The sequence below is a fragment of the Pyrenophora tritici-repentis genome, chromosome 5 (genome assembly GCF_003171515.1).
Source record: "Pyrenophora tritici-repentis strain M4 chromosome 5, whole genome shotgun sequence".
Lineage (NCBI taxonomy): Eukaryota > Fungi > Ascomycota > Dothideomycetes > Pleosporales > Pleosporaceae > Pyrenophora > Pyrenophora tritici-repentis.
Window position 1 is genome coordinate 485,580 of NC_089394.1, and position 19,854 is coordinate 505,433.

A 19,854-nucleotide genomic window follows, 5' to 3' on the forward strand; every position below is an offset into this window, starting at 1 on the left:
TCCCCGGATGGGTGAACGTTGTGATCGCGCTTTGAGAAACAAGCTTACAAGTTTAGATTGAGGGAAGTGGTTGAAAAATGCGAAGAAATCATTCCTCTCGCAAAGCTTGCACAAGACTGCCACCAGTAGCATGGCAGACCGTTCAAGATTGCTATCGATGCAGCTGACTGGCATTATCACAATGTCAGTCCGGAGCAGGAAGCATACATTAAAGAGTGTAAGTCGTTTGATTATGTGGCGCTTGACCGTCATTAACAATCATGAACCTGTAGTGGAGCCCGCCGCGCACCCCGTGGAAAAGGCCATCTTTTTTCGAATATGCAAACTTTTAACGATGAACATTCGACCCGTCTTTGTCTTTGATGGACCGGAGGATAAGTTCAAAAAGAGTTCTAAAGGACGAAGCATGAAAGCTGAAACCTGTAATATCATCAAAGAGGCTCTGACAGGGCTCGGTGTGCCTCATATCGATGCTCCCGGAGAAGCCGAGGCAGATTGCTGCAAGTTACAGACCTTGGGGCTGGTCGATGCAGTGTGGTTACAAGATTCGGATTGCTTAATGTTTGGCTGCACGTTTTGGATCCGCAAGCTTCGCACGGCTAGAGAACCAGGAAACAATAGTCGCCACATTGGTGACACCAAGAAGGACCATACGAGAGTACGAGTCGTTCGAGCGGAAAACTTGAAGATGAAAAATGGAAAGTTTCAGCTCAAGAAGGACGGTTGTGTTCTGTTTGCTATGCTTGTAGGGGCTGATTTCGATCAAGAAGGCCTCCCGCGTTGTGGGAGAGACACCGCATTCGAGCTAATTCAGGCGGGTCTAGGTCGCAGCCTGTGCTCGAGTAAAAGCCAACAGGATTGCGATGTCTGGAGAGAAAACGTGCTGCGCAAAGTCCTCGAACGTAAATCTATCAGCATAGTTGTTCCTGGGACTTGGCCGAAATTTGATATTCTGCAGCGGTACAACGACCCAAAGACGCACTCCGAGGAATACCTGAGGGAGGACGCATTGTCAAAGTCATATTACAATTGATCACCCAAAGAGCTAGAACTCTTGCATACAGCTTGCAAGCACTTCAATTTCTGGAGCAAAAAGTACTACAACCATATTGGACCCGTACTTCTATCTCGATTTCTCGCAGAACGAGACAGATCGCTTCCACACGAGGTGCCACACGGTATAGAGCTCGTCAGAACAAGAACTAAAAAGACAGAAGACTGTCCACAGCCTATCCTCATGCGCAAACTGACATTCTCGCCACTTGGCCTTAGCATCCTGAACAGGCAAGACTTTGAGCGTTACGAAAGCACGAGACCTTGGAAAACCGACACTAGCTTCAACGAAGATCAAAGAGTTACGTGCGAGATCCCGACTTTTTTGCTGCAAGACGTATTACCTCCGGATGTGCTGGAGCCGCCGAGTGCCGCAGCCAAGAAACAGCAGGCAAAGCGGAAGCAACAGGGCGATTCTGGACAAACAGAAACACCCGCGAAGAAGAGAGGTCGACCTCGTAAGCCTGACAATGCAACTGGATCGAGTTCCGCGCAGACTTCACACTCAACAATATCTCCTCGGTTTCCGACTACACCCATGACTGCGCAAACACCGGGTACGCTTGCCAACATGCTAATTTCCTTGTCCGACGATGAAGACGAGGAATTGCAAGAAGCTATACGAAGAAGCAGGCAAGACTTCAACAGAAATCTCCATACACCTCTAGGACCAAAGAGCACGCCTTTCTTGGCTACCATGCCGGGGTCCTCTGTGATCATATCGCCCAGAGTTGGTATGCATACCACACAACATACGCCTGTACGCACACCACACAAGTCGAGCTTTACCCTAGCAAGGCCTCGTGTACCGGTTGACTGGACATCCAAGGACGTTGATTGTATCGATTTGACCAGAGACTGAACGCTCCATGGTGCGCTGGTTGGCCATGGGGACCTGGACTAGTACTTGGGAACCGTAAGCAGCTCGGCATGAATTTTGGAGTAAGGGAGGCTCATCGAGTTGGCTTCTTATTAGATCTACCTCACTGCACTACAATGTAAACCCCGCTTAATATCTTCTGTATAATGATTTAATCTTGGCCTATATTCAACGCTACCAACTATGCTACAAAGTGAAGAAGGACTGTGGGTATCATAAAAGAGAGTCCTGGAATGCAGCTTATACATGTACACAAAAGGAAAATCACTGTTGTGGTTTATACACCATCCCCCCCGACCTCGTATACACATCTGTACTCGCCGGTCCAGCCCACCGTCTACTAGCTTCCTCCCTCGTCTTGACCTCCCTCTCGTTTTGGACGGTTACACAGCAGCAGCAACAGCACCCTTTGAGCAAATCGTCACCGAAGCTGCCTTCAAGCTTGTAGGCCCGTCGGATACGCGTGCGCTGGAGCATGGGAAACAACCACCACAGACCGCAAGAAAGGCCCATGACAGCGCAGTGTCCATTGGTGGAGCTGTAACCAAGCATATCCGTGGGATCCTTCTTTGCGGATTTCTGCGAAAGGCGGTACGATGTACGGCCGTAGAGGATACAAGGGCAGAAAAGACCAGTCAGGCAAGTTGAGAACTCGGGACTGCATGCACAAAGACTGTTCTTCCATTCGTGCGACTTCTCGGATTCCATGTTTGGGTGCGTTATCTGTCCTGGCTGGTGTGCGGCAAAGTCTAAGCCGTTGGGGCCATGTGCGGCGTCGGGAGAGAAGACGGCATGGAAGTTGCCGGTTTGGTTCGAAGAGAAGCCGTGCGGTGAGTAGGGCTCGCTTGGGTACGGGGACGTGCGATGCGAAGGAGATGTTGCGTTCTCTCGTGGTTGCCCTTTCTGCATTGAATTGGCGGACATGGGCGTTATAGGCGTCTTATGCGGTAACGGCGAGGTCTGATGTGTCCCGGATGGTGGGGTTGGAGGAATAGTAGGCATGGGGTATGCTCGTAGATTTGTGTTGATTGGGGAAAGGTTGCTCATTTGTCGCATATGCCTGCTCTGGTGTGTATCAACGTGTTGAACAGGTTGCGGCTGAGGGATCGGTGAGGCTGAAGAAAAGTACTGCGTTTGAGCGGGGTGTTGGGGCGAGACTGGCGAGATGGGAGGTTTAACGTCCTCAGCGTGAGGCTGCACGTAAGCTGTCTCGGATTGGGTCGGGTTTATCGGATGTTGCGAAAACATCATCGATTGGGGGCGGGGATCGATTGGCGTATCCCCCACTGGCGACGTCGGAAGCGATATAGGTATAGATTGTGGCATGGGTGGATCGTTTGGTGAGGATGTGTATACGAATGCTCGCATCTCGGATGGTGTTTGCGCATAGGAGAAGTGTCTTGATGCATCTGTAGTGACCTGAGGTTGCCGTTGCTGAGGCTGTGGATATTGCTGATGTGACTGCTGATATTGCTGCGCCGCGTATTGTGGAGTCTGTTGTTGTGGTTGTGCTTGCGGTTGCTGGTAGGCTGGAGCATCGTCCTCAAGAGGTTGCTGCCATGAGAATCTATCGTGCTGTCGCGATCCATTTTGAGGCTGAAGTTGGTGGTTCTGGCCATACTGTCTTGGGTCCATGATGCGCGAGGGGGTTCAAACTACTATCTTTTTATTCTTCTGGGTTCTTATGGGCAAACAAGTCGGTTGTTAAATCGAAAGTTCTACAAGGTTGACTTTAGGTGCAGAGTCAGCGGGAGCAGCCAGCGGGAGGAGCCAGCGGCACAGTCGGATATAAGCAGTTTGAAGGTGAATTGGAATACAAGAGACTATCAAGCTGGGGGCTAGGAGGCCTGATATCAGGTCGAAGGACTGCACATCACGTCCGTATATGCACAGGTACAAGGCCCGAGAAAGGCAGAGTCAGTCCTGCATTAGAGCCAGCTTTCGTTCCGGTTGGACCATGGCCCTGCCTCATGTCGTAGGCGAGCGGCATCATGGACGCAGATTCGCAGAGCTCCCGCCCTCTTTTTAGACGTGCAGTTGAGGCGCAGACTTGGCCAATCGAGATGGGAGGTGAGGTGTGACAGCGTTGGGGAGCGAGTTGGCGGGCGCTTAACGTGGTCCGGCTCCACTTGGGTCGGCCAATCAGCGCGCACCATCCTCTACTGCTCTCGTTCGGAGACCGTTGTCGGGTCCTTTTAATGGAGACACTTTCTTGCAAAGGTGAGACTTCGGTCCTCACTGGCAAAGTGGATCTCGAGCGCCATCCAGCACAGCCTTAGCGGTACGGATAATGCGGAATGTTCACCACGATCGGCCAAGGCCTAGACCGATACACTGGGATCATCATTTGGTTCATAGTTCGACTTAACTCATCACAGCAAGTCACGAAGTGGTCGGATAGATTCTAGAATAGAGCATGTATCTTTCAAGTTCCTGGTTCCAAACCAGCTAAGTCTTGTCAGAGACTATTGACGATGACGTGACCCATGGAATTCCAAACATTATACAAGGACAGCGAATAGGGCGGTCGCTGCGAGGGCATTATAGGAGTCGAAGTTATGTGTTAGCACGACGTTTCACTTTACTCGTCCTTGTTCATTTGAGCTTTTCCACGTTCCTCCTTGTTCTCAGGTTGTGGACGGTCAGTCGAGACGGTTCCCTGCAGCTTAGCAGTTTCCGCGACACCCTCTCCCTTCTTACTCTTCTCGGGTTGCTTGGAGATTTGCGACGAGTGTTCGGTGTTGTCGTTGGAGAGACCCTTTTGCTTGCCAGACGTCTCGTTGAAGCTCTTGGTCTGTTCCTTACGAGGGTCGGGCTGCTAGGGTTAGCATGCGTAATCGAAACATGGGCTTGTGTTTACTAACCTTGTCAGATTGGTCGGGAGACTGCGTGTCCTTCTCCTCGCTGTTCTCCTTGGTGGCCTTGTTGGGATCTTGCTTGTCACTTGTAGGCTCCTTCTTGGATTTGTCCTCGGACTCATCCTTGGAGGAGTCGGAGTCGTCCTTGCTGTCCTCCTCATCGTCGGGCTTGTTCTCCTCCTTCTCGTACTCTACAAGTGTCTCAGTACCAGGCTTCTTGGCATCTCCTTCGCCATGGGGTTCACCAAGGGGATGGTGTTCGGCACCGTGGTCGGTATCTTGGGTTACTGCCACGTAGAGGCCAACGACGGTACCAGCGACAGCTGTGGCAATCCTAGAGAAAAGACATCAACACATGCTATATAAGCAAATAGTAAAAGCACGCCCATCCAGCGTCTTTCGCTCTCAAGATCTACGGATCTGCAGATTTGAAATGTACAATATCTGGCGCAGTAGATTTCACAAAGGCCCTGCACTGTAGGAAATGCGTATCCACGTACCATGGGATGTCACTACTTAGAGGCTTACCGTCCGAGCCGGGTGCGGTGGCATAGGTTCTGCGCTGAACAGCTCGTTGCCACGGCTGAAGCTCGGCGGTGCGGATATACCTCGTCGGGCGCGCAGCTCGTGCGAATGCGGAGGCGCGGAGCGCAGAGGACCTCAGAAAAGACATTTTGAAGCTGTAACAAGTCCAATTGAAGCTGGCGACGGGCAATTGATGGCGAATTGATCGTTGTGATGCGCGTACAGGACTCCAAAAGAGATCACGTCAGGTCTGCGAATATTGGTACGTCACCGGAACAGGTCGCTAGAAGGCTCCGGCGCCATCACGTGCCATACGAGCACCATATGCATTCGTTACTTATCCAAGCTGACCTCGTCGCCAGCATAGGAGTCAGAAAGGGTTAGAAGTGGATTTATCTGCACATGTCACTTTCTCAAACCCAGGAAACTGCTGCTTGTGCACTCGACTCCTATAGAGCTCCAGATGTTTGCAAATACAAAGACCGTGCGCAGGTGGGAGCTCTGGCAAGCAGCGCGTGCAGGCAACAATTGCCATTTCACTCGATAACACTTGAGTCCCCAACTCCAAGTGGCCAGCGGTGCCTACTCTCGCTACCTGTAACAAACATCGCTCAACCCTCTCCTCTCTTACTCTCCCTCTCTCCACCTGCACCACAAGATTGAGCGCACCACGTCAACCCCGCCATAGGTACCCCGCCACACTTAGACAAGCTATACTCAACCCCGTACCAACAATAGGCATAGTCATAGGCACCCCATACCCTCACCACCATGGCGCCCTCGTCGGTTCCCCCCAACCCGACGGCGCACAATGTCGCCCAGCTGCTGCCGCGCTTCACGGATGATGACCCCGATTTCCGCTTCATGGCCCTGAGTGACCTGCACGACATCCTCGTCGTCGCTCACTCGGGCCTCCTCCTCCACGACGATGTTGTTGCGGCGCGCACAGTCGATGGTCTGCTCACCACACTCGTCGATACCAACGGCGAGGTGCAGAACCAAGCCGTCAAGTGCCTTGGGCCGTTTGTGAACAAGATCAGCGATAAGACGCTGCCTGTCATGATCGACAAGCTCTCTACGCTCCCCACAGGCAATACAGTCGATCAGTCAATACCTGCCCTCGCCCTCCGCGAAGTCGTCGTCTCCCTCCCGCGTCCTGTCGCCGGTGCTGCGCGTACAAAATCTGTCACCGACGCCTATAGCGCCATTAGCAGAGTATTGATTCCGCGCCTGATCGGATACAATGTCATCCCTCCAGCACAACATGGCCTCAGCCAGCCCCCCAAGGGCATGCTGCAGGACGATTTGGACAAGGGTACAGATAGCAACGCCATCGACGTGCTGACCGAGGTCGCACGGTGCTTTGGATCTATGCTACAGGACGTCGAGATCCAGGCGTTGCAGCAAATCACATTCGCAATCCTTGAAAACAACCGCGCGAGCTCCATGATGAAGAAGAAGTCGGTCACGGCCATCTCTACACTGGCTGGATACTTTTCCGATCAGCTGCTGAGCAGTTTTCTCTCAAAGATGATCGAACTCCTGCGGGATGTCCATCTCACCCGCAGCAAGCGAAAGCTCTACATCACGATTCTAGGGTCCATGGCTCGGTCGATTCCCCGCAAGTTTGGCCCTTACCTCAAGACCTTGGCCCCTTTTGTCATGAGCGCATTGAGCACAGAGGAGCAAGACGAAGAAATGGACGTATCGGATGACGAGGCAGAGCGTGATCCTGAGGTTGACGAAGTGCTCGAGGCCGCTCTCATTGCACTGGACAGTTTCCTCGCCTCTTGCTCTCAGGACATGCGCTTGTACACAAAGGAGACTATCGATGCCGCGACGCGTTACCTCAAGTACGATCCTAACCTCGCAGAAGATGATGATGAAGATGCCGACGACGATATGCCAAGCGACGAGGAGGACGCGCTCGAAGGCGAGGATTTCGAAGAAGAAGCAGGCTATGATGATGACGAGGATGCAAGCTGGAAAGTGCGTAGATGTGCAGCCAAGGTTCTGTACACGTTGATCTCAACGCGGAGCAATGGCGATCTGCTGGAAGACGGCACTCTTTACAATAGCGTCGCACCAGCACTCATCTCGCGATTCAAGGAGCGAGAAGAAAACGTCCGCTTGGAGATTCTGTCGACGTTGTCCAACCTGATCAAGAAGTCAGGCGATGGTCCCTCCCCTGTCAAGTTTTCAGATGAGACACAGCAAAGCAGTATGATGCCACCGCCGCCAAGTAAAAAGCGACGCCGCGGTGGGAGCGATGCGAGTATGTTCGATCTTCAGGCCGGCTCTTCTGTGTCCATGGGCTACGCTTCACCTGCACGAGCGGGCACGCCTCCTGTAGGCCCGCGTGCTAGCTTGGCCAAGCTCAGTCCCGAAATTGTCAAGGGCATCGCACAGCTACTTAAGCAAACCTCATGTCCACCCACTACTAAACAAGCATCAATATCCCTGATCAAGGACATTGTAATTACCCAGCGGGGTGGTCTTGACGGCTATCTCAGCCAGCTCATCACCCCAGTTATAGAAGCTGCAAGAATCGCTGGGGGACTAACAAGCAGCGCTTCTGCCACAGCCAACAGCTTGCGCACCCAGGCTCTACAGCTGATAGGCGCCATCGCCGATACCCACTCTTCCAAATCCATACAGCCGTATCTCGGGCCTATCATCGATGCGCTTCTTCGGGGAATCAAGCACAGGTACAGTAAGTTGTCTATCGAGGCTCTTGCTGCGACTGAACAGGTTGTCAAGGCCCTGACACCACCTCGATCCGCCGCGTCAGGAAGTGAGAATCAGCAACATGTCGAGTCACTCTATGATGCACTAGTAGTGCGGATAGCCGCGAACGATGCCGATGTAGAAGTACGACGAAGTGCCATCCATGTCCTTGGCGTGTTGCTCGGCAGGAGCTCTGGTTCACAAGGTCTTCTTTCCTCAACCAAGCGAACAGCTGGGCTTCAGCTTCTGGAAGACCGTCTCAAGAATGAGCTTACCCGTCTTGCCTCAGTGCGTGCTATCGACTCAATTGCCGCGCATACCAAGGCAAAGGATGAGCTGTCTGCTAAGTGGGTTCGCGATGTGGCACTGGAGCTTGGTGCACAACTGCGCAAGGCCAGTCGTGCATTACGTGGTGCCAGCTTAAGCGCTCTTCGAACTCTCGCACTGAACCCGCAGTCCCGCATCCATCTCGATAGTGAGACCAAGGCACAAGTTGTAGAGATGTTGTTACCACTGCTCAATGTCAGCGATCTCCACCTCCTAGGTCCGGCACTCGTCATCCTTGCCACCTTTGTCAAGGACGATGCGCAAGCTATCATGACGCCGAATCTTAACGCTGCGTTGTGTCAAGTTGCTCAAGGTTCGATTAGTGGTACTCCCCTGGACGCGCTGCTGAACCTCGTTCGCACAATCGGTGAGCAGCATGCTGGACAAGCATTGATGCAGGCTCTTCTACAACGAGTTGGCGTATCTGGACATGCAGAGGTTGTGGGCAAAGTCATTGGTAACCTTCTTGTCTATGGCGGTGATAGTGTCGGCGTCAAGCTCGAGCAGTTCATCACCGAGCTCGAGACGGCACAGGACGACAAGCGCCAATGCCTCGCATTAGTCGTACTTGGAGAGTCCGCATTACGATTAGGGCCGCAGTCAAGTCTTGATCCCAAGCTATTCATCAAGTACTTTACTGTACGGTCGGAAAATGTGCCACTTGCAGCTGCTGTGGCACTTGGACGAGCCGGTGCTGGAAGTGTTAGCAAGTATCTTCCGGTCATTCTATCCACTATGGGTCAGCCATCTGCTCCACAATACCTCTTCCTACACTCGATTAAGGAGATACTTCAACACGATGACACCGAATCGGAGATTATACCGTACGCATCGACACTGTGGCAAAATCTTGTTGTTGCATCCCAGCTCGAGGACAACAAGGCAATAGGCGCAGAGTGCATCGGTAGACTTACCATTATCGACCCAAAGACGTACCTTCCACAGCTCCAGGTGAGTAGTCCGCTATATAAGCACAGTCGCAAACTAACAACCATAGGCATTCTTAAGCGACCGCAAGGGAAGCGTACGCGCCATGGTCATCTCTGCTATAAGATATACCTTTACAGATACCGACGAAGCATACGACGAGTATCTCAAGCCCATTGTGGTTCCTATGCTCGTCCAGATGCTCAACGAACCTGATCTTGAGAACCGACGTCTCGCTCTGATGACATTCAACTCGGCCATGCACAACAAGCCCGACATCATTCTACCAGCGCTTGACCAACTGCTCCCGTTGGCCATGAAGGAAACCGTTGTCAAGCCGGAGCTTATTCGGGAGGTCCAGATGGGTCCTTTCAAACACAAGGTTGATGATGGTCTGGAGATCCGCAAGAGTGCGTATGAAACTCTATACGCTCTTCTTGAGAAGGCGTTTGTCCGACTGTCAGCCATTGAGGTATCCGACTTCTTTGATCGGGTGGTTGCTGGTATCAGTGATGAGCACGATATCCGTATCCTCTGCAACCTCATGCTCACCAAACTCATGGTGATCGCACCAGAGCAGGTACATGCACGCCTAGAGGCTCTCGCCCATAACTTCCGCTCAGTACTCGCCGTCAAGCCCAAAGAAAACGCGGTCAAGCAAGAGATCGAGAAGATTCACGAGGGCGCTAAGGGTGTACTCAAGATTTCCGCGCAGCTTAACAAGCAAATGGGCACAGAGGTTGGACTGATTACGGGGGATGATCCACAGTCTCGTGCTTGGGCGCATTACTGGGATCAGATCCAGAAGGAGCACCAAACTGGCCTCAAGGCTGTTCTAGAGGAACTCAAGGAACGTGATCGTTAGTTGCTACAGCGATACTCTGGGCTGAGTGAGAGCTTCTTGAAATTATCAGACTACGTTTTTGATATGCTCGACCCACGACTCGGCGGGCGTCAGAATACTGAAGAATAAAAAGGGATTGGCAGGTTGTTCACCATCCTAGAGATGTATGATCTGGAACGAGCAAATGACGGAGTAAAGAAAGACTTGGTAGGCGCGTAGATGTGCAATAGCAAGAATATGATACCATTAGTATAACGTGTGTGCTGATTCACCGTGATAATTCAAGGCCGTTTCCGAAGTCCGATGGTTTTTGAAAAACCGGGCTTCGGGATGTCTTCACATATGCTCATTTCCGGTGTGGAATTGACGTATAAGGCGTGGCAGTATGTACAAAATACGAGTACTACATCATTGCAACAGCTGTCTTTCTATTTGACTCGAATCACACCCTCAATATGGCACCCCCTACCGCGATAATGGCTCCGACAACATTTTTAACAGGACTCTCAGCCCGGGAGGCTGTCGCAGATGCACTACAACGGTGCGTGCTCGGCATGGACAGCAACAATCGGCCTCTTTTTGAATCAGCATGTCTAAAAGGCGAAGATATGGTGGTGATTGCCGGATCCATCCCACTCAACGGATGGGCTGCCATCGACGCCATGATGGACCGCGTCTTTGCCATTGTCACCACACATACCGTTAGCAACATACGGGTTGAGCTCAAGAGCGAAGACGCGGATACAGCACAGATCACAGCGCACGCTATTTCCTATCACGTAAGGGAGGAAGATGCGTTGAAGCAGGAGGACACAAGTTACACTGCGAGTTCGCTATACGATATCGAGCTTGTCAAGGTGGAATGGGGATTGTGGAAGATGAAGACGTGGTTGATCAAGGTGCTGTGGACTGTGGGTGATGCAGCAGTGTTGCATGGTTAGGCATGCGCTGGACGTCTTTGGCTGCTTATTTAGGCTGCAGGTGGTTGTGGCGGTGCTCGATTGGTTTACCGCTTTTCCGGAACTTCGGAGGATAGCGCAGAGTTGGGAGCGAGTTGCTGCCTGATGGGTTAGAGTTGCAAAGGTGTTGTCAGCAGCACGATGTGACGCGGCTGTTGGTGCATTTTGGTACATGTATCCTAGGAGGGACGAGACTATACAAGCTTGATGGCGTCACGTCCTTGATGAGTAGAATATGGCGAGGACGGTGCAGAGAGCTAGCCAATATTCCGGTCGCAGTGGGTCAAGCGCTACTGAGATGGTGATAACGTTATAGGATGGCAAATGTTGCTATTCCTGCCCAAGCTGTTCTTCGTATCGTGAGGCCATGGTTGATAATGTCAATGCCAGAGGCAAAAGGGACGAGCCGCTAGTTGGTGTTGGCCACGACACATCCAGAGCCTTCGACGCCGCCCAGGGCTATCCCTCGAGCCGATGATGGGCGAACTGGCGGTGGGCGCCGAGCAGAGCGTTGCCATAGCCTGTCTAGGCCAGGACGCGAGCAAATCAGGGTCCATGGGTGGAGGAAGCTGAGACCCGCAATTCACAGCGGGTTCCAAGCGTCATGCGTCACCAGCATGTCCAGACGTACATGCAACATGTCGCTTGTTGGCGCGCTATGTAAAGCTCTGGTCTTCTCGACGTCCATCCTATTACTCTTGAATCCGCCCTAGTCAGAAGCCAAAGCTGAATGCGCACGACTCTCACTTGTCTCATCTGGGCCGTCTGACCACCTCTACATGTCTTACAGATCCGACAGCCAGTATTACCAGCGCCCACGCCATGATTCTCACTATACAGTCCGCGATACAGACGCCTATGCCTACTCGAGGCACGAACGTTCTTTAGCTGAGGCCCGCGAGGAATTAGCAGACATGCGACACAGCAACCCGTACGCCTCGTCCTACACCTCTCACAGCGCCTACGAACCCCGCACTTCCCCACCCAGGCGACCAGCGCCGCAATCGTACAGAAGTCACACCCGCAAACCAACATGGCCACCCTCGCCCTGCGTCGAGGACGAGAAGGAGGCGCTGGCCAAAGAGGCCACGTCCAAGGCGGGCTCGTCAGGCCAGGACGAGGGTGAGCCGCCCGCCAACACGCGGGGCACCGTCGACCAGGAGAGTCTCCTAGACGAGATTGAGCAGCCCAAATCTGTACACGACAATGACCGCCGCTTCGTGCTCGTGTCTGAATCCAGCACCGACGATGACGCCGCTGCGAGGTCCAGAAGGCACCGAGAGCGTCGGCGGAAGAGCGTCGCAGACCGTGGGCACATGCCGCACATCAACACCCACGTCGCCGACCCGCCCGTCGTAATTGAGCGGGAGAGGACGCCATATGGGTACTCGAAACCGCAGAAGGAGACGATTGCGCCCACACCAGCCGATTATCTGCGTTCCCCGGAGCCCATGACCCCTTCCAATAACAACAGCACCAGCATCCCGAGATCAGACCCGAATCGCGACAACAGAGATTCACCCAGGGACTACAATGCCAGAGACTCGCGACCCACGCCGAGCAACAGCCGCCACAACTCTTACACTACGTCGCGGCCATCCAAGAAAGAGTATGTTTTCGACTCAGACTCCGAGACGGACAGCAGCCACCATCTCCGAACCGAGCGAAAGCCAGCCCGCTACAGCTTCGTGAAGAGCGATCTCCAAAAGGAGGATCTTAGGACAAATCTGCGTGACACCCACGAACGGCCTGCATCGACCCGGCGCGACTCTGACCAGCGTCCTCCCCTACCAATACGTAAGGGTGATTCGTCGGCTGAGTCAAGGGACAATCCATATGCTCAGTCGCCGCGTTCTTCATCCTCTTCTCTGAATAGCGGTACGCGCAAAACGAGACAGGTGCCTGTCGATACCACCTACACGAATAGCCCCCGCCCGGTGTCTAGACCAAGCTCGCCAGTGCAGCGGGCGCCTTCACCAAGGCTTCCAACAAGACCGCGAGACTCGCCTCCTCTATCGCGACCGGCGTCGCGGGGTGGGCCCCGGCCTGCCTCACCGCTGTCTTCTTCGAGCAGATTTCAGCCTCATTTGCCCAGCCATGGTGGCGTGTCAATCTCCGACGCCGACCGGCATTCTACATACCCTCCAGTGCCTGTTACTGACAGGTCAAGGCCGACTTCGCTATACGGCAGGCATGACACAATGCCTGTACCAAGACCCCGGATAGATGTACAGAGCCCGTCCCCAGCGAGGCAATCATCAGCCGATTCGTTGCCGTATCCAATTGATGACCAGCTCATTGATGTTGTAATGCCACCAGAAGAGAATTTCCAATTTGACCATTCAACCATCGCTTCGCCTAGACAAGACTACATAAATACGCCGAGAGTCCTGTCGCCTGTCATCCCAGCTTCGCCATACATAAGAGATGAACCACCTCGGCCTCCCAGACATGATGACGAACGGATAGAAGAACCGGAACGCCCGCGAAAGACGAGGTCGAATAGTGTTCGCGCGCAAGGTGGTCGTCGGGACAGATCGTCTCGGGGAGCAACCCTTATTGACAAGCCGCTACCAACCTGCCCGAGGGGAGTCCTGAGTGGACCTTACGACGACTGGTACAGTCTCGAGGGATACAAAGGCTTCAATATCTGTCCTAGCTGCTACAACAGTGTCTTTGCTGGTACACCTTTCGAGGTGGACTTCGCGCAGATATGGCTGAATGATTGGTCTTCCAAGCGGGTTTGTGACTTCAGCAGCCCCTGGACGCGCCTCGCAATGATGCTCACTATCAAGCAACGTCGCAAGTCTCTTGAGTTGATTTACACACTTGCCGATATTATGGAGTATCAAGCTCGACCTTGTCCAGGAGATCATGAAGCTGGCCCAGACGAGGGCGTCAGTTGGTATGGCATCCCTGATCAGCGCGACGGTATACATGTCGCCAACTTTGCCATTTGCTCGAGCGACAGGAAAATGATCGAGGCCTTGCTACCAACTCTACGCGGCTACTTCACCAAGATCCCACGCGCCTATTCGCACACCTTGTCCCGGTACACATGCAGCCTACGCACAAGCTCCCATCGCTTCGTCAAGTACATGGATCTCCTCGTAGAGCTCGATGCCGAAGCTCGAGCTTCTGGTCGAGCCCCCAACATCAACCGTTTCATCGAACTCGCGCGCAATAACGCCTTCAAGGGCGAATGCAACGGAGATAAAATCTTGTTCCGCAAGCCCTGGCACTTCATACCCTCACTCCCCGAATTCACAGTCTGCGAAGAATGCTACGACGAAGCCATCTGGCCGGCCCTGCAATCAAAATCTCTACCTTCCACCATCCCACGCCTCTTCAACAAGTCTATTCAACTTGTTCCCGGTGAAGACCCCGAAGTGGGCTCTAGCTGTTGCCTTTGGAGCCCCCGAATGCGCAAGGTGTGGGAGACGGCGGTCAAGTATGAGGATTACAGTTATCTGAAAGATCAAGCGAGGGAGAGAAAGAAGGCGCATGCAAAGTATGTGCGCAACAAAAAGGCCATTGCGGAGTGGGTGGGTGATGCACCGAAGGGCAGCAGTAAGTGGGAGAAGGCGAATGAGGAGCTGAGGGAATTGAAGAAGAGGTGGTATACTTATGAATGATACATGTATGTCAATAGAATGAATGGCTGGCTTGGGAATAAGAAGGTGTGAGATCGTAAGACCTAGGATATCTTATATATTATTATTACGCGAAGGTGATTGGTTCAATATGTGTAATCGTGGTGCTTGTCTCGAATGACAAGTAGGATTACTCGTATTTTTCCAGTACCCTCATGACATGGGCCTTTGCTCTTCTACATTGCTTTATTTCCCTCAAATTGGAGATGATTGCCCTTTCTCCAGAGCTAGCCTACATGCCAGAGATATCCCTAGTCAGACATGTAGACATCGCGCGCCCCAAGAGATGCCCAAGCATTCCATCAAGATGCACCACCCCCTCACCCACCCTGCTTCAGTTATTCCCTCTTCACAATTCTCGTCCCCACCAAATCCCTCACCTTCTCCAGCGCCAGCCTATCCTCCCTCCTCTTAGCCCTCTCCTCCCTGAGTCTCTTCTCCAAAATCTCGCACCTCTGCCTCTCCTCCTCCAACTCCAGCATCACGCCCTCAACCCTCTCCTCACGCATCTCATTCTCCTCGGCGCTCCTCTTCTCAGCCCTAAGATCGCGCTTCAATCCCTCCGCCACTTGTTGCAACATCTTGTAATCCCGCTTTACCACACTCAACTCGTGGTGGGCTTGGCTGAGCTCATGCCTCAGCCTGTCTACCCGGGTCGTCAAGGCTTTTGTGTGTTCGGCGGCTTTGGTCGAGGCGGCGGACGCGTCTTGTACGGCTTTTGTGGTGTATTCGGTGAGGGTGGAGTGGCGGGTTTTTTCGACGGCGAGTTGGTGGCGGACGTGGGCGATTTGTCTGTTGAGCTTTTTGGTGATCTTCTTGATGGGTGGTGCGTTTGGCTCTTGCTTGATCTTTTGGGGTTTGCGTTGACGCTGGTGGTGTTGCTGTTAGTTATGTGTGTGTCATTGAGATTGGTGTCTTACTGCTGTACTACGCGGGGCCTCAGGTAGCATGGCGAGGTGATTGCGCGAGTCTTCATGCTCTTCTTGCTTGACAGGTTGTGGCATCGTGACGGAAGTGCTGTTTGAGGTTGAGGTGTAGTGTTGATGAAAGGTGGGCGTGGAAGTTTATTGGAGCTGGCGGGTATAAATAGACATGGCATGTGTGCACAGTCACAATTAGAGAAGATGCTGTGGAAAGGTGAAAGTGAAGGTGAATATTCAAATCCTCGTGGAACTCTAATTATCACCGCTTGGGCCCTATAGATGCCAGTTCAAACTTTTGTAGGCTCAAATCACACTCTCTGCCCCTCATGCTTAGACTGACTCATCTTGGCCGAAGCTTAGGTAGCATGATGTGATGCAGTCAGCCCGGTATAGTCGCTATTCCCAGTCCTTGACCAAGCCCAGCAGCCGCTTTTGAATTGTCTCCAACTTTTCTGCTGCACCTTTCTTTCCAGTATGCTCCTTCTCGAGTATTAAATGTTTTACCTCAAGAATTCCATGGGCCTCTCGGAAAACTTCCAATGTGACTCTTTGATCAGATAGCTCATCTTCGAGGTATGACACGCGGTCGACAAGCTTGCTAATCTTGGCTTTGTTTTCCTCGTTGAGCTTTTCCTTCTCAATCAGGATGTCCTTGTAGTGTGCTTCATAGTCGGCTTTGAGATTCTCGGTGTATGTTTCGACGATGGTGAGAAAGTGAGGGCCAATGCTTGACTGGAGCGATGATACCAACTGACTTTTAATTAGCTACATTACGCAATTGTATCAGTGAGACTCTTACGGTTGCGGGGTTGGCTGAGCTGGGGCGAGTGGGATTCACGCCATAGCGGGATGCAAGAGACTGAGCTGGAGAGTGCGGCTTCTGGTGCTTGGTTGAGGAAGTTGTTGGTGCCATCCTGATCGAGAGGACAGTGTTGTCGAGGGGGAAGAGAGTGGTCTTGATGGGGTTATGGAGTAGGGATAGAGGCTTATATAGAGTCAGGGTGGACACAGGTGAGCAGACTCCGCAACAATCAATCGATTGACATGATTGATTCCTATATAGGTTAAAGAATTACTTCATTAGGCAGCCTTTAACCTAGATAGGAATCAATCATGCCGATCCGATTGATTGTTGCGGAGTCTGCAGGTGAGAGAAGCGAGGTGAGAAGCCTTGAGATGGAAGTATATCGAAGGACAGGTGAAGGACAGTCTTCGTGTGATGGTCCTACGAGAAGAAGGTGAGAGCAACTCATATTCGTTGATCGGCTTCATTGAACAGTAATCTTTAATAGCGTTTAGAATATGCTTCGAAGCACAGTATTTTATTTTCACCAGGAATTGCACGTGTTACAGACGTAGAAACCCAACTCAGAATACATACTGTCATAAGCTGTAATAGAATTCCGATGCTACATGTGTACAATTTCCACTAGTATAGTGTTGAAAATGTCATAGACAGATTTCCCTCGTAGCGAGACCGGACTCCTACGAAGCATACCCTTGATATGATATACTATTGAGGAAAAAAACATTGTTTCCTGATTCTCTTAATTCCTTACTTGTTCAGGGATGCTCATCATATTAATGCCGTGTACGAGTTCTCAAGGCTCCGCCGCCTGTCCGGCTGCTTGTTCCGCCAGTTTACGCATGTTCTTTTCGTGTTTCTTGTGCCTGCGATTCGTGGCTTTTGCGTATTTAGCCAAAGTAGCTTCACGATTATTTGCCCAGTTGGGACCAGCACCAGGGGGTGGTCCTACAAAGATGAAGCAGTTAGCCATTGGAATTCATAGATAATTGTAGACAAACAAGTGCGGGCAACTTACTCAAAGTTCCGTTGGCCAAAGCTTCAAGTTCCTGCTCTCGGCGATCGTGCTTGCGTTCTATACATTCGTGACGATGACCAGGAGATTCAGTACGGCAGCTTTGGGTACGCTTTGGGTTACGTGGTTTGGGGTCAAATGGGTTCTGACTGGGCATCTTCGTCGGGTGCGAGAACTTGCCTTTGCCAGGATACCAGTACGGGTCCTCGGCTTTCTTGCGTGCTGCAGCAGAGTCCTGTCCCTCTTCTTTTTCATTATGACTTCCACCACTCCGGCCGTCTCTTGAATAGCCATCCTGGCGCTCCCTCGACCGAGCCCGACGCTCGTCATTCGCCTCGCGCTTGTCAGATCCGCTTCTATCATTATTCCTGTCGTCACTTCGACCGTCCTACGGGTAGTGTTGCATGTCGTCCGATCGACTCTTCTGGCGATCTCTCGGCTCTTTGCTCACTTCGCGTTTGACATCGTCTATGATCGCTTGGATAGCGTAGAGTACTACCAGGAAATCTGAGACAGAAAAGTGGGTGATGTGCGAAAGACGAAAAAACAATCAAAGGGAGGTGTGAGCCGTCAAAAAATGAATGCCTTAGACGGGTACCGGACACGACAAAACAAATGAATTGCGAAGCGAGGTGTGAGTCTCAAAAGCGAATGCCTGAGGCGCGTTGGAGACGAGAGCGCACCGATACACGGCTCGGCTTTTTGAGATTTAAAACAGGTGGAGCTTCCGAGTTGCGGCCCGAACGTACGATCTTAGATACGCGAATAGAAGGAACGACTTTCTGCAAGCATCCGGCTTCGATACGTTTCTATCTGCTCTGCACCTCAAGAACTACTTGATGTCTAGTGACACTATCAAAATGCATAGATAACCGATGACGTGTGCGGTCGGGTTTGGAGTTCGCAATAGTCTACATCTTACATGTATCCTTCACTATCTGGAAAGCACGTGACTTGAAATGACGTCATGACGCTAGACCATATCTTGCCGCCGGGTGACAAACGTTGTTGCCTTCGATTACCATTCACTTCCACAATATCCGCCAAGCAATTCAGATTTTCCATCTCACCCAAGATGGCTGTCCTGATCCTAAGATGCACCGTCGCATCGTCGAGACACATTCTGAAGCCCGCTAGTTGAGAAGCCTGATATTAATACCCAGGCTTACACCATGGACAGTATCTATACTATCCGCGACTCTCCGGGTGAAGGTCTAGGCTGTTTCGCAACAACCTGCATCTCCCCTGGTACTCTCATCCTCAGTGAAGCACCTCTTTTTTCTGTGCGCGAACCGCGCACCAACTCCGCCGTCATCTCGGCGTTTGCCGGTCTCGACCATCTTCAACAAGAACTATACCTCACACTATATGCCCAGAAAACTACAGCTGAGGGTGATGCACGTGTCATCGACATCTTCAACTCCAACGCCTGGCAAACAGGATCCTGTACCTCAATCTGCCCACTTGCTGCGCGCTTCAACCACTCATGTGTCCCCAACGCAAGCTTCGCCTGGAACTCACGAACATCGCAAATCACTGTACACGCCATAGTTGCTATACCGGCAGGTACGCAAATAAACCTCAGCTATGAGCGACCTTATCAGACGATGAAATCGCGACAGGAGAAGCTCGCGGCCTATGGGTTCATCTGCTCCTGCAGAGCGTGTAGCAGTGACGTTGAGGCCAGTGACGTACGCAGATCACGGATGGTGGTTTTGGACGCCAGGATCCGGACGGGACGGAGACAGTTGTGGAGATCACCCGTGCCGAAGGCCGCGCTGGAATTGGTGAAACTACTAAAAGAAGAAGGTCTTGTTGGGGAAGCCCTGGGGTTGGCATATCACGATGCCACGATTGGTTGGAAGAAGTATGGAAGGTTAGACTTGGCTCTTCAGACCGCCGTCAAAGAGCTGGAAATTGCTGTCATATGCTTTGGCAGGGATTCGCCAGCAGTGGACGCGTCGACTGCATCAGTGTCAGAACTCAAAGCAGAGTATGCCGAACAAAGCAGGCACCGCCCTGTTCTCGATGATACTGAGCTTCTCGAAGTCTTGGATAAAAACCTGGTTGATGATCTACACCTGGTGTAGGGGTTGGGTTGCCGATTACCGTGTACTCCCTGTTTGTTGGCAAAACGCGTGGCAACGTGTAACGCGCAGAACAAGAATTCCATGATGGCAAACGACAGGATAGTTTTCGAAAGACTTACAGCGCAGCAAACAACTTCAAGATCATCAACCAAGCTGCTCTCTCTACCTAGTGCAACCGACAAAAGCAGTTTACAGTCTTCCACTATTCTCCCAATCCTACCACACAACTCAGCGAGCATGTTTTGCTAGCAAAATCACATCTCCCTGG

General features: G+C 52.1%; 11 protein-coding genes across 11 annotated transcripts; 6 read left to right on the plus strand and 5 right to left on the minus strand.

The window, feature by feature from the left end:
- Positions 1 to 334: 334 nt before the first annotated feature.
- On the plus strand, positions 335 to 1,033 carry PtrM4_101500 (XPG-I domain containing protein; the record flags this gene model as incomplete). The annotated part of the gene is made up of 1 exon (XM_001936421.2): positions 335 to 1,033. The coding sequence occupies one exon, from the start codon at positions 335 to 337 to the stop codon at positions 1,031 to 1,033; it is 699 nt and encodes a 232-aa protein (XP_001936456.2).
- Positions 1,034 to 1,237: 204 nt separating this feature from the next.
- Positions 1,238 to 1,915, plus strand: PtrM4_101510 (uncharacterized protein; the record flags this gene model as incomplete). Its single annotated transcript, XM_066107443.1, has 1 exon — positions 1,238 to 1,915. One exon carries the CDS (start codon positions 1,238 to 1,240, stop codon positions 1,913 to 1,915), a length of 678 nt encoding a protein of 225 aa, XP_065961892.1.
- A 282-nt stretch (positions 1,916 to 2,197) lies between these two features.
- Positions 2,198 to 3,568, minus strand: PtrM4_101520 (PLAC8 multi-domain protein; the record flags this gene model as incomplete). The annotated part of the gene is made up of 1 exon (XM_001936420.1): positions 2,198 to 3,568. One exon carries the CDS (start codon positions 3,566 to 3,568, stop codon positions 2,198 to 2,200), a length of 1,371 nt encoding a protein of 456 aa, XP_001936455.1.
- A 946-nt stretch (positions 3,569 to 4,514) lies between these two features.
- PtrM4_101530 (MDN1, AAA ATPase containing von Willebrand factor type A (vWA) domain protein) lies at positions 4,515 to 5,464 on the minus strand (the record flags this gene model as incomplete). Its single annotated transcript, XM_001936419.2, has 3 exons — positions 4,515 to 4,748; positions 4,798 to 5,125; positions 5,292 to 5,464. The coding sequence occupies 3 exons, from the start codon at positions 5,462 to 5,464 to the stop codon at positions 4,515 to 4,517; spliced, it is 735 nt and encodes a 244-aa protein (XP_001936454.1).
- A 623-nt stretch (positions 5,465 to 6,087) lies between these two features.
- PtrM4_101540 (cullin binding protein CanA) lies at positions 6,088 to 10,162 on the plus strand (the record flags this gene model as incomplete). Its single annotated transcript, XM_001936418.1, has 2 exons — positions 6,088 to 9,321; positions 9,368 to 10,162. The coding sequence occupies 2 exons, from the start codon at positions 6,088 to 6,090 to the stop codon at positions 10,160 to 10,162; spliced, it is 4,029 nt and encodes a 1,342-aa protein (XP_001936453.1).
- Positions 10,163 to 10,596: 434 nt separating this feature from the next.
- PtrM4_101550 (SnoaL-4 domain containing protein) lies at positions 10,597 to 11,082 on the plus strand (the record flags this gene model as incomplete). Its single annotated transcript, XM_066107444.1, has 1 exon — positions 10,597 to 11,082. One exon carries the CDS (start codon positions 10,597 to 10,599, stop codon positions 11,080 to 11,082), a length of 486 nt encoding a protein of 161 aa, XP_065961893.1.
- A 932-nt stretch (positions 11,083 to 12,014) lies between these two features.
- PtrM4_101560 (AF-4 multi-domain protein) lies at positions 12,015 to 14,735 on the plus strand (the record flags this gene model as incomplete). The annotated part of the gene is made up of 1 exon (XM_066107445.1): positions 12,015 to 14,735. One exon carries the CDS (start codon positions 12,015 to 12,017, stop codon positions 14,733 to 14,735), a length of 2,721 nt encoding a protein of 906 aa, XP_065961894.1.
- Positions 14,736 to 15,091: 356 nt separating this feature from the next.
- On the minus strand, positions 15,092 to 15,757 carry PtrM4_101570 (Macoilin multi-domain protein; the record flags this gene model as incomplete). The annotated part of the gene is made up of 2 exons (XM_001936416.2): positions 15,092 to 15,622; positions 15,674 to 15,757. 2 exons carry the CDS (start codon positions 15,755 to 15,757, stop codon positions 15,092 to 15,094), a joined length of 615 nt encoding a protein of 204 aa, XP_001936451.2.
- A 315-nt stretch (positions 15,758 to 16,072) lies between these two features.
- On the minus strand, positions 16,073 to 16,589 carry PtrM4_101580 (uncharacterized protein; the record flags this gene model as incomplete). The annotated part of the gene is made up of 2 exons (XM_001936415.1): positions 16,073 to 16,426; positions 16,476 to 16,589. 2 exons carry the CDS (start codon positions 16,587 to 16,589, stop codon positions 16,073 to 16,075), a joined length of 468 nt encoding a protein of 155 aa, XP_001936450.1.
- Positions 16,590 to 17,277: 688 nt separating this feature from the next.
- PtrM4_101590 (uncharacterized protein) lies at positions 17,278 to 17,961 on the minus strand (the record flags this gene model as incomplete). The annotated part of the gene is made up of 3 exons (XM_066107446.1): positions 17,278 to 17,429; positions 17,500 to 17,852; positions 17,948 to 17,961. The coding sequence occupies 3 exons, from the start codon at positions 17,959 to 17,961 to the stop codon at positions 17,278 to 17,280; spliced, it is 519 nt and encodes a 172-aa protein (XP_065961895.1).
- Positions 17,962 to 18,668: 707 nt separating this feature from the next.
- Positions 18,669 to 19,586, plus strand: PtrM4_101600 (SET domain-containing protein 5; the record flags this gene model as incomplete). Its single annotated transcript, XM_001936413.2, has 1 exon — positions 18,669 to 19,586. The coding sequence occupies one exon, from the start codon at positions 18,669 to 18,671 to the stop codon at positions 19,584 to 19,586; it is 918 nt and encodes a 305-aa protein (XP_001936448.1).
- Positions 19,587 to 19,854: the final 268 nt, after the last annotated feature.